The sequence below is a fragment of the Coregonus lavaretus genome (genome assembly GCF_964263955.1).
Source record: "Coregonus lavaretus genome assembly, chromosome: 39".
In the NCBI taxonomy this organism is placed as follows: domain Eukaryota; kingdom Metazoa; phylum Chordata; class Actinopteri; order Salmoniformes; family Salmonidae; genus Coregonus; species Coregonus lavaretus.
In genome coordinates, this window is record NC_140026.1 from 10,456,653 (window position 1) to 10,471,905 (window position 15,253).

Genomic DNA, 15,253 nt, shown 5'->3' on the forward strand with positions numbered 1-15,253 from the left:
CACAGCTCCCTCTGCTGGGATCTCGATGGGCCAACACTGACTGTGAATTTAGAATCATGCCCACCTGTTTCGTATAGTTGTTGTAACATTGATTGCCGTTGACTTGCACACTGAAGAAGTGCTCATAACCAAAACTTTAATGCGGCAATAAAAAAAGTCAATTTAAGTTTATTTACCAGAGTGCTGTTCCTATTTCTATTATCTGGATTATATACACGAGGATCCAGCACCCGATTGAAGTTTACATAAGGTGGAGTCGAGCACGCTGTTTATCTTTTCACAGCTTGCACTAAAACCAGAGAATGCAGTTATCATGAGATATTATACAGAATGTGATTGAATTGGGTCTGGAAGAACACCGTTTTGAAAAGATTCAAACAATATCATGAATGAGCAGCATTACGACAATTGATGAGAAATAATGTTGAACAGATTGATACAGGAATTTCCTGAAAGTATACATGTTTTAATGTATAAATAACATCAGTCAGAACATTCTCTCGTCACCTGAGAGATATTCTAAAACAAAGGACCAGGACTTCCTGTTTCTAATAACGTGAAAACATCAACAGACTGAACAGCAGACCTGTGAGCTTCCTACAATACTATTTATTGTTTAATCATTACATCATCAATTTAATAAAATACAACCTTATTTACATAGAATGTTGAAAAACTTAACTTGATCACGCATCAAGATATCTGAAACCCACAGCATGAATGAGTCCCGTGTAGCTCAGTTGGTAGAGCATGGCATTTACATTTTAGTCATTTAGCAGACGCTCTTATCCAGAGCGACTTCCAGTTAGTGAGCGCAGACATTTTATTATTATTTTTTCATACTGGAATCTAACCCACAGCCCTGGCGTTGCAAACAAACGCCGTGCTCTACCAACTGAGCTACATCCCTGCCGGCCATTCCCTCCCCTACCCTGGATGACGCTGGGCCAATTGTGCGCCGCCCCATGGGTCTCCCGGTCGCGGCCAGCTACGACAGAGCCTGGATTCGAACCAGGATCTCTAGTGGCACAGCTATGCAGTGCCTTAGACCGCTGCGCCACTCGGGAGGTCCGAGGTTCGATTCCCACGGGGGGGCCAGTATGAAAATGTATGCACTCACTAACTGTAAGTAGCGTCTGCTAAAATGACCCCCCAAAAATAAAATAAAAATAAAAAATGATCCAGAGTTGCTCTCCATTCCTAAGAGTGTTGTCCACATCCTGCCTTGTTATTCCCATCTCCTGACAGAACATCTTTGTCCTACGTTTCTTTCTTCTATCAGTTTTCATCCTGTTTCCTTTCTTTGTGGACATTATTCACATGCTTCAGCAGATGAGCCTTACGAATGAATGTTCTACCACAGACTGAGCAGCCATGTGGTTTCTCTCCTGTGTGAGTCAGTATATGCCTCCTTAGGTCTCCCTTCTGACTGAAGCTTTTACAGCAAAAATTACAGCTAAATGGTTTCTCTCCTGTGTGAGTCAATATATGTCTCCTTAGATCCCCCTTCTGAATAAAGCGCTTCCCACAGTCACCACAGCGAAATGGTTTCTCTCCTGTGTGAATCCTCATGTGCATGGACAGATGTCCTTTTTGTTTGAAGTTCTTGCCACAAAAGGGGCAGGTGCAGGGTTCCCCCATTTGTGGGTTTAGATCCAATGGTGGGCTACTGTCAAGTCCTACTGTGCTTATGGCTGAGCTGTGGCTGGAGGCATTGTTTTGATTATTTGGAGAGTCACAGGGAAGTTTTAAACCCTTTAGGTGGGTCACAGTGCCAAAAGATGTGAGATCCTTTGGTTTAGGGTAACTCTCTCTGTTCTCCACAGTCTGGGTTTTGAGAAGAGTCAAGGACTGAAGTGGGTCCTCCTGATCACATTCACTTTTCACACAGGAAGGAGTGAACATGGAGTCTTTGGTATCAAATAGCACTTGAAGCTGCTCTTCCTCCTGACTGGTCCTGAGTTCCTCCTGTTCCTCTTTAATCTGTGTGGGCTCTGGGTCCTCCTGCCCCAGACTGGGGCTCCACTCCTGCTCACTGTGCTGCTGCTCAGGGGGAACCTCCTCTTCAGAGACAGAGAGAGAGAGCTGCAGGGAGTCTGGAGGGAAGGAGAGGAGGAGCAGAGGTTACCTACACAGCCTTTAGACATCATTGTTGGGGTCAATTCAAATTTAAAATCAATGATTGAAAGACTAGAATCTATTTTCAATTACTTCCTTATAATATGAAGAGAAGAAGCTATTCTGTTCAATCGTTTTTTTCCATTTTTGAATTGTTAGTCATCATGGGGTCACGTGTGTTATCGTGTGTTTGTAACCTGCTGTATCCAGTCGGTTTGGTGACTTGAATATCATTTTACATTTTAGTCATTTAGCAGACGCTCTTATCCAGAGCGACTTACAGGAGCAATTAGGGTTAAGTGCCTTGCTCAAGGGCACATCGGCAGATTTTTCACCTAGTCGGCTCGGGGATTAGAACCAGCGACCTTTCGGTTACTGGCACAACGCTCTTAACCACTAAGCTACCTGCCGCCCTAGATGGGGTGGGGGTGGGGGGGGCAGAATATCCAGTTGTATAATGGTAAAATGATTCTGGCGTGGCTCTGCATTACGGTGGATCCCGTTGAGCTGCAGCAAGAGCACCTGCCTGTACAACCAAGTGGTGCACAATAAACCAGAGACAGTTATACTACGTCGTCCCTGCCGTCAATTTTGTTTTGACTTTGGATATTGGTTTGATATTCGGATTTCCCTCGTCAATACCTCTTCGACAGAAGATCCTAGGATGATGAAAGTGATGTGTAGAATCGGATGACAGTAGAGAGCTAGACCCTTTGTTTTCACCGTTCAGTTCTGTTTTCATAAAGTGACTTTATATTGGTTTCAATGGGGGTATGCGCGTTCTCACTGCCAAGGGACTGTCTTAAAAGTGCCATCTGCAGAACCTGGTGTTTACAGAAAAAAATATTTTTTTTTCTCAATTGAATGATCTTGAGATCTTAAACCAATTTGATGGTTGTTTTTTCCACAACAATTACATTATGATTTATTTTGTATGGATTTTATGTAAAAATACGAGGTCAAAAAACATGAATACACCTATTTTCTTTCTCACTTGGATACAATCTACTGTAGCCTACTTGCATTACGTAGAGAGCTAAAATCACTTGGAGCAAGGTCACCGATGCCCCTAATCAAATGTAAATTTGACACATGCGCCAAATACAACATTAACGCGAAATGCTTACTTACAGCCCTTAACCAACAATGCATTTATTTCTTAATAAAAAAGTAAAATATAACAACAACAACAACAAAAAAGTGTTGAGAAAAAAAGAGCAGAAGTAAAATAAAATAACAGTAGGGAGGCTATATACAGGGGGGTACCGGTGCCGAGTCAATGTGGCTAGTTGAGGTAGTTGAGGTAATATGTACATGTGCGTAGAGTTAAAGTGACTATGCATAAATAATTAACAGAGTAGCAGCAGCGTAAAAAGATGGGGTGGGGGTGGGGGGGGGGCAGTGCAAATAGTTTGGGTAGCCATGATTAGCTGTTCAGGAGTCTTATGGCTTGGGGGTAGAAGCTGTTGAGAAGCCTTTTGGACCTAGACTTGGCGCTCCGGTACCGCTAGCCGTGCGGTAGCAGAGAGAACAGTCTATGACTAGGGTGGCTGGAGTCTTTGACAATTTTGAGGGCCTTCCTCTGACACCGCCTGGTATAGAGGTCCTGGATGGCAGGGAGCTTGGCCCCAGTGATGTACTGGGCCGTACGCACTACCCTCTGTAGTGCCTTGCGATCGGAGGCCGAGCAGTTGCCATACCAGGCTGTGATGCAACCAGTCATGATGCTCTCGATGGTGCAGCTGTATAATATTTTGAGGATCTGAGGACCCATGCCAAATCTTTTCAGTCTCCTGAGGGGGAATAGGCTTTGTCGTGCCCTCTTCACGACTGTCTTGTTGTGTTTGGACCATGATAGTTCGTTGGTGATGTGGACACCAAGGAACTTGAAGCTCTCAACCTGTTCCACTTCAGCCCCGTCGATGAGAATGGGGGCATGCTCAGTCCTCTTTTTTTTTTCTGTAGTCCACAATCATCTCCTTTGTCTTGGTCACGTTGAGGGGGAGGTTGTTATCCTGGCAACTTAATGATGGTGTTGGAGTCGTGCCTGGCCATGCAGTCATGGGTGAACAGGCAGTACAGGAGGGGACTGAGCACGCACCCCTGTGGGGCCCCCGTGTTGAGGATCAGCGTGGCAGATGTGTTGTTACCTACCCTTACCACCTGGGGGCGGCCCGTCAGGAAGTCCAGGATCCAGTTGCAGAGGGAGGTGTTTAGTCCCAGGATCCTTAGCTTAGTGATGAGCTTTGAGGGCACTATGGGGTTGAACGCTGATGCTCTCATGCATGCTTCAGTGTTGCTTGCCTCGAAGCGAGCATAGAAGTGGTTTAGCTCGTCTGGAAGTCTTGTTTCACTGGGCAGCTCGCGGCTGTGCTTCCCTTTGTAGTCTGTAATAGTTTTCAAGCCCTGCCACATCCGACGAGCATCAGAGCCGGTGTAGTACGATTCAATCTTAGTCCTGTATTGACTCTTTGCCTGTTTGATGGTTCATCTGAGGGCATAGCGGGATTTCTTATAAGCGTCCGGGTTAGAGTCCCGCTCCTTGAACGCGGCAGCTCTACCCTTTAGCTCAGTGCGGATGTTGCCTGTAATCCATGACTTCTGGTTGGGGTATGTACGTACGGTCACTGTGGGGACGACGTCATTGATGCACTTATTGATGAAGCCAGTGACTGATGCGGTGTACTCCTCAATGCTATCTGAAGAATCCCGGAACATGTTCCAGTCTGTGCTAGCAAAACAGTCCTGTAGCTTAGCATCTGCGTCACTGACCACTTTTTTATTAACTGAGTCACTGGTGCTTCCTGCTTTAGTTTTTGCTTATAAGCAGGAATCAGGAGGATAGAGTTATGGTCAGATTTGCCAAATGGAGGGCGAGGGAGAGCTTTGTATGCGTCTCTGTGTGTGGAGTAAAGGTGGTCTAGAGTTTTTTTCCTCTGGTTGCACATTTAACATGCTGGTAGAAATTAGGTAGAACAGATTTAAGTTTCCCTGCATTAAAGTCCCCGGCCACTAGGAGCGCTGCCTCTGGATGAGCGTTTTCCTGTTTATTTATGGCCTTATACAGCTCATTGAGTGCAATCTTAATGCCAGCATTGGTTTGTGGCGGTAAATAGACAGCTATGAAAAATATATATGAAAACTCTCTTGGTAAATAGTGTGGTCTACAGCTTATCATAAGATACTCTACCTCAGGCGAGCAAAACCTTGACACTTCCTTAGTATTTGATTATGTGCACCAGCTGTTGTTTACAAATATACACAGACCGCCACCCCTTGTCTTAGCGGAGTCAGACGTTCTGTCCTGCCGATGTAGCGTATATCCCTCCAGCTGTATGTTGTCCATGTCGTCGTTCAGCCACGACTCGGGTCAAACATAAGATATTACAGTTTTTAATGTCCCGTTGGTAGGATAAGCATAATCTTAGGTCATCTAATTTATTTTGCAATGATTGAAGATTGGCTAATAGGATTGATGGAAGAGGCAGTTTACTCGCTCGCCGTCGGATCCTTACGAGGCACCCCGACCTACGTCCACGATATCTCTGTCTCTTTCTCCTGCGAATGACGGGGATTTGGGCCTTGTTGGGTGTCTGTAGGATATCCTTCGCGTCCGACTCGTTGAAGAAAAAATCTTCGTCCAATACGAGGTGAGTAATCGCTGTCCTGATATCCAGAAGCTCTTTTTGGTTATAAGAGACGATGGCAGAAACATTATGTACAGAATAAATTACAAATAACGCGAAAAAACACACATAATAGTACAATTGGTTAGAGGGCTGTAAAACGGCAGCCATCTTCTCCGGGCGCCATCTAGAATCCCATGCAACATCCCTGACTTAGCTTCCTATTCACATGTGCAAGAGATCTACAGACAAGTAGTGGGTTCCCTCTCCTTTTTTTGTCCACGCTAGACCAATTACTTGAGCAAAATTCCTCTCCTTTGATTTCCTTCAAATATTCATTTGAGATATTTAGCCCTAAAACTAGCAGAGATCCCACTCTGAACTTTGATATGCTCGTAGAGCATGGGTTCTTAAACTCTTTCAGCCTGGGATCCAAATGAGAAATTCTGTGTTTTCCTGGGACCCAAGCTCATGAAAACATTCCCTCTTTTGGGGGGCCCTAAGCGAGATTTGGTAAGGAGTACCCCCCCACCTTGCAGGCAAAACATTTTAGTGGCCCCTTTTTGACAGTGGAGAGAAATGTAAGTTTTAAAGTGAATTTCATGCAATTTGACACATTTTGCCAAGGGGGCATAGAGAAAATGTTGCTGTTTTAAAGCAAATGTACTGCAATTCTACACATGGGCAATTTCATGGTAACGGAATTGTGCTGATTTTTCACTTAAAATGTATGCCAAACAAAAAGTATTGATTTCTAACAAACCATAAAACTCTATGCACAAGAACTACTTTTATCAATTCATACTGAACATTTTACAAAAACACATTTACTGGAAGAACTGTGCAGATGTAAAGTTTGGTAACAGAACAGTTATGTGACCACGTTTTCCAAAAACTATGTTAAATATCTGCTCTGAATTAAGATTAAAAGATGTGTGGCGAAAGAATGGGGTGTCAGCTGTGACATGACACCTTGATTTAAAAAAAATCTATTTTGGTTATTGAAGTGGATTTACACCCGGTAACAGAATTGCGGTAACATAATTTCATCATGGGTCCCTGATCTCTACTACACAGAAATGCATAATTATGGATATTAATGTCATTCTCTTAATGGTTATTTATCCTAAATAGATACACAAAAGGTAGAAATATGCAATATCCTCCTTTGCATTTGTGGGTATTAATCTACATTTTGATGAGCTCCGCCACCAAACAAGACCAAATTTGGTTGGTCCGGACCAAATATGAACCTATCATAGACGTCTATGTTTCACAAGGTTGGACATCAAAGTACAGCACAGTAGAGCTCAGTAGAGTACAGTACAGCACAGTAGAGTTTCATTCAGTACAGTACAATGCATTATAGTGTACTCAACTCTAGTGTGCTCTACTGTGTACTGTACGGAACTCTATGCTACCTTTCTTTACTGTACTCTACAAACTAGTGAAACATAGATGTCCATGATTGGTTCAGATTTGGTCCGGTCCGGACCAGACCAAAGCTGAAGCAATCATGGACATCTATGTTTGGGCCAAATGAAGGCCAGTCCTGTGGACGTTGAAATCAAGGCCAAGGTGGACTGACCAAATTTCAACTACTTTCAACGTCCATAGACGTCCGGTGTCAGTCGGTGCGCAGTGGGTGAGGATGCTGGTTACAGTAAATGGAAAGAGAGGGGGCTCATGGGTAAATGTCAGTAAGAGCCTGGAGAGATGACAATTAGAGAGAGAGAGAGAGAGAGAGAGAGAGAGAGGCTGTCCAGACTTTTCACCATCTTGCTTTGATCACCAATCAAAGAAAACCGATATCACCTGAACATAACAGTATGCCAGTGGAAGGGAGGACAGTAGCAGGTGACCCAACTGGGGTTTGTGACTACTATGATCTCACTTTGTAGCCAATTCAATTGCAGAAATTGCGTTAACAATTTTTCTGAAATTCGGGTTCACGTAATAAATAAAGGAATTCCCCTCGAGCACGCCCACAAATTGGGAAAACAAACATTATTTCCCATTGACCCCCAGAGCCAATTTCGTTGTAGATATTTTTGTAATACAGAAACAACTAAACTTGTCGAAAAGCTGCTGTGTTGTTCAATGTACATGTAACCAGGTCAAAAACCCCAACCTACAGTTCGCAATGCTCCCGCGCAGGGAAATAGAGCCGGTGAGAAAAGCGCTGTGGCTTCAGGCTATTCAGCGTGGGAAACATTTCATCACGGATAAGACTTTTAACTTGTTTAGTATAGTCCATTTGTAACTCCATTCACTACTTGTAGCTGTATACAGTAGTCCGTCTGTTTGTGTTGTTGGTCTTGGCTAGCTAAATGTTCCGGTCGGTTGCTAGCTAGCACACCCCTTCTGCTGCTAGCGCCATCATGAAAAGGGGCATGAGGGAAGCGCTACAATAGTCTGTTTTTCTAAGTTGTGAGAACGCTCTGGAGCAGGCAATAACGAAAAGTACTCTTTAGACATGTTCTACTACTTTTTCTTAAAAAATATAGTTTTGTAAATTGACTAAAACAAGCAGACAAGAAAATTGAGTTTGAAAAAGTTTTGGCTGTGAGACAATGGGGTAACATAGGTAACCACCGGTTGTTTTCATTTTGGAACGCTTTTAAAAACACGGAAGACAAACGCGGAAACTATGGTTACAACTTCCGCCGTGCTCGCGCGTTATCATAATTCATATGCGTGCCACTACAAAACCCTGCATTAGCATGTTTCAGTTAGCTTGATACATCATGACAAAATACAAAAATCTTACTGTCCTGCTAATGTGCCAGGAGCTTGTAGCCTACAAACTGCCGAGAGGAAAAAACATAACTGATTCAAATGGTTGCCCAATCAGACAGGCTAGATGCAGTTTTTCACAAAATTTCACAAAATGAATATGCATTCAAAACGCCAGGCTTTTGAGGGGTTATTCAAATGACATATACTATTCACGGCAGTTTACAGCCTAGACTACAGTTTTGTACTCACTTGAAAACATTGCTTAATTGCATAGGTAGCATACATTTACAGTCCATACTTACTACATTCGCACACACTGTATATATATTTTCTGTTGTATTTTTGACTTTGTTTTGTTTACCCCATATGTAACTCTGTGTTGTTGTTTTTTTATCACACTGCTTTGCTTTATCTTGGCCAGGTCGCAGTTGTAAATGAGAACTTGTTCTCAACTGGCTTACCTGGTTAAATATAAATAAATAAATAAATAAATTCACTGCAGTATTATGCTTAACATTGATCTTATGAATTATGGGCTAATATGCATAGCTTCTAACTTAGGCTATAGGCTACATCTCGAGCCTGTCTGTCTTAAATTGTTCTGCCACAGCTATTCCTTTTAAATCTTGTCGAGTCCCAGGAAAAGCCATACTACAAAAGCTTGTTTATTTAACACTTTGACTTATTTTCTTTAGCCTACTAATAGCCTATTGGAGGAGCGATGCACGCTTGTGCTTGCTGAATGTAAAATAGGCTACAGCATTAACAGACGGGGAGTTGGAAAGGAGAAGCCCATACTTTCCTATAGTAGGCCTATCTTAACACCGGGCTACATCCCAACAAAATACACCTACACCATATGAGTGGCCTGCTAAACTCAGACTGATCCAAATGGTTGCATAAATCAGGCCTATGCTGTTGGCCTATGCAGTTATTTCGGCATGAAACAAAACGGGTGTGAGCGGTTATTCAAATGAGCCCACATCACTGCAGTTTACTGCCTATGGACAATAATTGTGTATTCACTTGGTAACAATAATACATTCCTCATTGCACTGTGTTGTAGCCCAGGTATTATATGGGTCGTCGAAAAACCTTGGCCGATCCTGTTGCCTAGTCACTTTACCCCTACCTAGTACCTATATGTACATATCTACCTCAATTTCCTCGTACCCCTGCACATCGACTTGGCACTGGTACCCAATGTATATAGCCAAGCTATCATTGCTCATTGTGTAGACCTATTTATTCCTTGTGTTACTATTTTGTTTCTATTTTATTTTATTTGTATTCTGCATTGTTGAGAAGGGCCCGTAAGTATGCATTTCGCTGATAGTCTACACCTGTTGTTTACAAAGCATGTGACAATTAAAATGTGATTTAAATCAATAATGGAATTTTTTTGCATGCCAGGGGAACACAGAGTGTAGCCTGGAGGAACGCACTACAGATTTGCCATTTCACAATCTGGTTACTTATTTTACTTGCATTTTGACAGGTGAATATTTAGCCTATAGCCCTAATATTTAGCTAATGAATGGCCTAATATCTAATATTTAACTTCTTACTTCGGCTACACATAACTAGTCTCTCTCCTCCAGCTGTTCCCTTGGCATCAGGCTATAGGCTACGTAAGCCTCTACGCAATAGGCCATTCCTCTTCTCGTGAAATCCCAGGAAAAGCTAATAGCTACAAAAGCTACAGGACATCATTATAATTTTTAATACTAGGCCTAATAGCCTATTAGGGGAAAGAAGCAGACTTGCTTTTGCTAATTGCTGAATGTAAAACAGCCCTACAGCATAGAAAATGCATTTCGGGGAAAGTTGAGGAGAGAAAGTGCATTGGCGTGATCACTTTCGGCCGGTTATGATAACATTGTTGCACTGATGCATTGCAAATAGTTGCACGGGACGGACAGACAGATGAGCACTGTGAAAAAGAAGACCCAAAGTTATTGACAACCGTTAGAAACATTGGAAAAAAAATACAAACCACTTGAGCAATGATATGGTGTAAAAGATGTGCAGGCTAAACAGGGTTTGTTGTTGAATTGCTACATTTAAATACGAGTTACTATGTAATTTTTCATTAGCCCTACATGTACATTTAAGTATTATTTGCAGTTGTCACTATGACAACAAACACACCCTGACAGCACTGAATGGTCTGAACCAGTATCTGTGCGTTAGAGACCTCATGAATGGTCTTGTGTGTGAACTCAACTTGGATCCCCGTTAATTAACAATGACATCCTTCGCCACCGTTGTCTTCCGACACAATAAATCATTTCAGTTTCTTTCCAGCGAATTTCTTAGTTACATGATTGTATAACTAGTAAAGGAGTTTTTAAATTGAGGGTGCAGTATTTATGAAGTTCGACAATGAGGCCAAAAATTAGCATAGTTCCACTTAAAACGACGTTTGAGTGAACCTGAATCAAGAAAATGAATGGGGAAGTCATTTCCGGACAAGGTACTCTTCCACCTCACCTATATACGCACCTCTTCTACATAGTTGTATCTCCGATGTGATCCGCAGCAGTCTCCGTAGCCGATCATTCTCCTCCTGGTACTCCACTACCGTTTTCTCAACTGCCCCGAAAATCTCCACAGCAGCCGCCGTTAAACGCTCATTTAAAAAAACATGAAACAAGTGCAGTTTAGACATTTTCAGTTGAGTTGCCTATTCAGCTCAGTCAGTATGTCTTTCTGGAACCCACACAAGGAGTGTCTTCTCCAATCCTACTTCCGTGTTCTAGTCAAGAAATTTGAGAAACTCCTCATTTCAAGCGGGTGGCAAACTCGGAAACGCACAACAGCGCCGCCAGTTGGATGGGGGTTTACTCATATAATTTGGAATTAGAATAATTGAATAGGATTTCTATGGTTTGCATTTATACAAAGTGCGCTTATTAGGAGTCCACTGTAAATAATTATTTCCCAAAAGATTCAAACGATATCATGAATGAGCAGCATTAAGTCAAAATGGATGAGAAATATTCTTGGAGAGATGGAAGGAAATCTTTTTTGTAAATGTATTTCGTTCCTCTATCCACTTTCCATCCATCTACAACAGGGTTCTGTCCCAAATGGCACCCTAACCCTAATATAGTGCACTACTTTTCAACCAGAGCATTATGGGCCCTAGTCAAAAGTAGTGCACTACATCAGGAATAGGGTGCCATTTGGGACACGACACAGTTGTTCTGTTCCTAAAGGAAGTATCGGATATGTAATCAGAGAAATGCTCCTTTTATTTTGTTTTCTTTTTACCCATTTCTTTCTGCCAATGATCTATATATTGGGTCATAATATTATGTTGGATAATAAACACACACACTTTGACAAACACACTGACAAACACAGCTGTCCATGTTCCCTATTGGCCTGATTAGTGGGAGAGAACAGAGAGAGAGCAGAGAGAGAGAGCAGAGAGAGAGAGCAGAGAGAAAGAGCAGAGAGAGGGGCATAGAGAGAGAGCAGAGAGAGAGAGCAGAGAGAGAGAGCAGAGAGAGAGAGCAGAGAGAAGGGCATAGAGGATGAGGGGGGAGAGAGGGGCATAGAGGATGAGGGGGGAGAGAGGGGCATAGAGGATGATGGGGGAGAGAGGGGCATAGAGGATGAGGGGGGAGAGAGGGGCATAGAGGATGAGGGGGGAGAGAGGGGCATAGAGGATGAGGGGGGAGAGAGCAGAGAGAGAGCAGAGAGATAGCAGAGAGAGGGGCATAGAGAGAGGCATAGAGGATGAGGGGGGAGAGAGCAGAGAGAGAGAGCAGAGAGATAGCAGAGAGAGGGGCATAGAGAGAGGCATAGAGGATGAGGGGGGAGAGAGCAGAGAGAGAGAGCAGAGAGAGACCTGGACCTCTGGCAGTCTCTATGGGGGTGCCACAGGGTTCAATTCTCGGGCCGACTCTATTCTCTGTGTATATCAATGATGTCACTCTTGCTGCTGGTGACTCCCAGATCCACCTCTACGCAGACGACACCATTTTGTATACATCTGGCCCTTCATTGGACACTGTGTTAACAAATCTCCAAACGAGCTTCAATGCCATACAACACTCCTTCCGTGGACTCTAACTGCTCTTAAACACTAGTAAAACTAAATGCATGCTCTTATTATTAGTCATTTAGCAGACGCTCTTATCCAGAGCGACTTACAGAAGCAATTAGGGTTAAGTGCCTTGCTCAAGGGCACATCAACAGATTTTTCACCTAGTCGGATTAGAACCAGCAACCTTTCGGTTACTGGTACAACGCTCTTAACCACTAAGCTACCTGCCCCCCTCTTCAATCGAACGCTGCTTGCACCCGCCCGCCCGACTAGAATCACTACTCTCAGCGGGTCTGACTTAGAATATGTGGACATCTACAAATACCTAGGTGTCTGGTTAGACCGTAAACTCTCCTTCCAGACTCACATTAAGCATCTCCAATCCAAAGTTAAATCTAGAATCGGCTTCCGATTTCGCAACAAAGCCTCCTTCACTCATGCTGCTAAACATGCCCTTGTAAAACGGACTATCCTACCGATCCTTGACTTCGGCGATGTCATTTACAAAATAGCTTCCAACACTCTACTATGTAGCAAATTGGATGTAGTCCATCACAGTGCCATCCGTTTTGTCACCAAAGCCCCATATACTACCCACCATTGTGACCTGTACGCTCTTGTTGGCTGGCCCTCACTACATATTCGTCGCCAAACCCACTGGCTCCAGGTCATCTATAAATCACTGCTAGGCAAATCCCCGTCTTATCTTAGCTCACTGGTCACCATAGCAACACCCACCCGTAGTCTGCGCTCCAGCAGGTATATCTCACTGTTCATCCCCAAAGCCATCACCTCCTTTGGCCGCCATTCCTTCCATTTCTCTGCTGCAAATGACTGGAACGAACTGCAAAAATCTTTGAAGCTGGAGGCACTTATCTCCCTCACTAACTTTAAGCATCAGTTGTCAGAGCAGCTTACCGATCACTGCACCTGTACACAGCCCATCTGTAATTAGCCCACCCAACTACCTCATCCCCATATTGTTATTTACATTGTTATTTATTTTGCTCATTTGCACCCCAGTATCTCTATTTGCACATCATCTTTTGCACATCTATCATTCCAGTGTTAATACGAAATTGTAACTATTTTGCACTATGGCCTATTTATTGCCTTACCTCCATAACTTGCTACATTTGCACACACTGTAAATATATTTTCTGTTGTATTTTTGACTTTATGTTTTGTTTTACCCCATATGTAACTCTGTGTTGTTGTTTTTATCGCACTGCTTTGCTTTATCTTGGCCAGGTCGCAGTTGTAAATGAGAACTTGTTCTCAACTGGCTTACCTGGTTAAATAAAGGTGAAATAAAAAACATTATTGCGGGTGTAGCGAAATGCTTGTGTTCCTAGCTCCAACAGTGCAGTGGTATCTAACAATTCACAACAATACACACAAATCTAAAAGTAAAAGAATGGAATTAAGAAATATATAAATATTAGGAAGAGCAATGTCGGAGTGGCATTGACTAAAATACAGTAGAATAGAATACAGTATATACATATGAGATGAGTAAAACAGTATGTAAACATTATTAAAGTGACAAGTGTTCCATTATTAAAGTGGCCAGAGATTCTATGTCTATGTATCTAGGCAGCAGCCTCTAATGTGCAGGGTTGATGCACCTGTACTGACCTCGCCTTCTGGATGATAGCGGGGTGAACAGGCCGTGGCTCGGGTGGTTGATGTCCTTGATGATCTTTTTGGCCTTCCTGTGACATCGGGTGCTGTAGGTGTCCTGGAGGGCAGGCAGTGTGCCCCCGGTGATGCGTTGGGCAGACCGCACCACCCTCTGGAGAGCCCTGCGGTCGCGGGCGATGCAGTTGCCGTACCAGGCGGTGAAACAGCCCGACAGGATGCTCTCAATTGTGCATCTGTAAAGGTTTGTGAGGTTCTAAGGTGCCAAGCCGAATTTTTTCAGCCTCCTGAGGTTGAAGAGGCGCTGTTGCGCCTTCTTCACCACACTGTCTGTGTGGGTGGACCATTTCAGTTTGTCAGTGATGTGTACAGCGAGGAACTTGAAGCTTTCCACCTTCTCCACTGCGGTCCCGTCGATGTGGATAGGGGGGTGCACCCTCTGCTGTTTCCTGAAGTCCACGATCATCTCCTTTGTTTTGTTGACGTTGAGGGAGAGGTTATTTTCCTGGCACACTCCGCCAGGGCCCTCACCTCCTCCCTGTAGGCTGTCTCATCATTGTTGGTAATCAGGCCTACTACTGTTGTGTCATCTGCAGACTTGATGATTGAGTTGGAGGTGAGCGTGGCCATGCAGTCATGGGTGAACAGGGAGTACAGGAGGGGGCTGAGCACGCACCCTTGTGGGGCCCCTGTGTTGAGGACCAGCGAACTGGAGGAGTTGTTTCCTACCTTCACCACCTGGGGGCGGCCCGTCAGGAAGTCCAGGACCCAGTTGCACAGGGCGGGGTTCAGACCCAGGGCCCCGAGCTTAATGATGAGCTTGGAGGGTACTATGGTGTTGAAGGCTGAGCTATAGTCAATGAACAGCATTCTGACATAGGTATTCCTCTTGTCCAGATGGGATAGGGCAGTGTGCAGTGCGATGGCGATTGCATCGTCTGTGGATCTATTGAGGCGGTAAGCAAATTGAAGTGGGTCTAGGGTGTCAGGTAAGGTAGAGGTGATATGGTCCTTAACTAGCCTCTCAAAGCACTTCATGATGACAGAAGTGAGTGCTACAGGGCGATAGTCA

General features: G+C 43.8%; 1 protein-coding gene across 2 annotated transcripts; it reads right to left on the reverse strand.

Moving 5' to 3' along the window:
* Positions 1–449: 449 nt before the first annotated feature.
* On the reverse strand, positions 450–11,246 carry LOC311112759 (uncharacterized protein). 2 transcript variants are annotated; one of them, XM_084155896.1, is made up of 2 exons: positions 10,989–11,246; positions 450–2,096 (listed from the first exon to the last, which is right to left on the reverse strand). In XM_084155896.1, exons 1-2 carry the CDS (start codon positions 11,152–11,154, stop codon positions 1,279–1,281), a joined length of 984 nt encoding a protein of 327 aa, XP_084012022.1. In that variant the 5' UTR covers positions 11,155–11,246; the 3' UTR covers positions 450–1,278. The 2 variants fall into 2 exon arrangements, with proteins under 2 accessions (XP_084012022.1, XP_084012021.1); XM_084155895.1 differs by having other exon boundaries at positions 452–2,096; positions 10,977–11,246.
* Positions 11,247–15,253: the final 4,007 nt, after the last annotated feature.

Coding starts and splice junctions, on each gene's coding strand:
- LOC311112759 (XM_084155895.1), bottom strand. CDS start 11,154: ATGTCTAAACTGCACTTGTTTCATGTTTTTTTAAATGAGCGTTTAACG. Junction 2,097..10,976: donor TAGAAGAGGTGCGTATATAG/GTGAGGTGGAAG, acceptor CCTTCCCTCCAG/ACTCCCTGCAGCTCTCTCTC.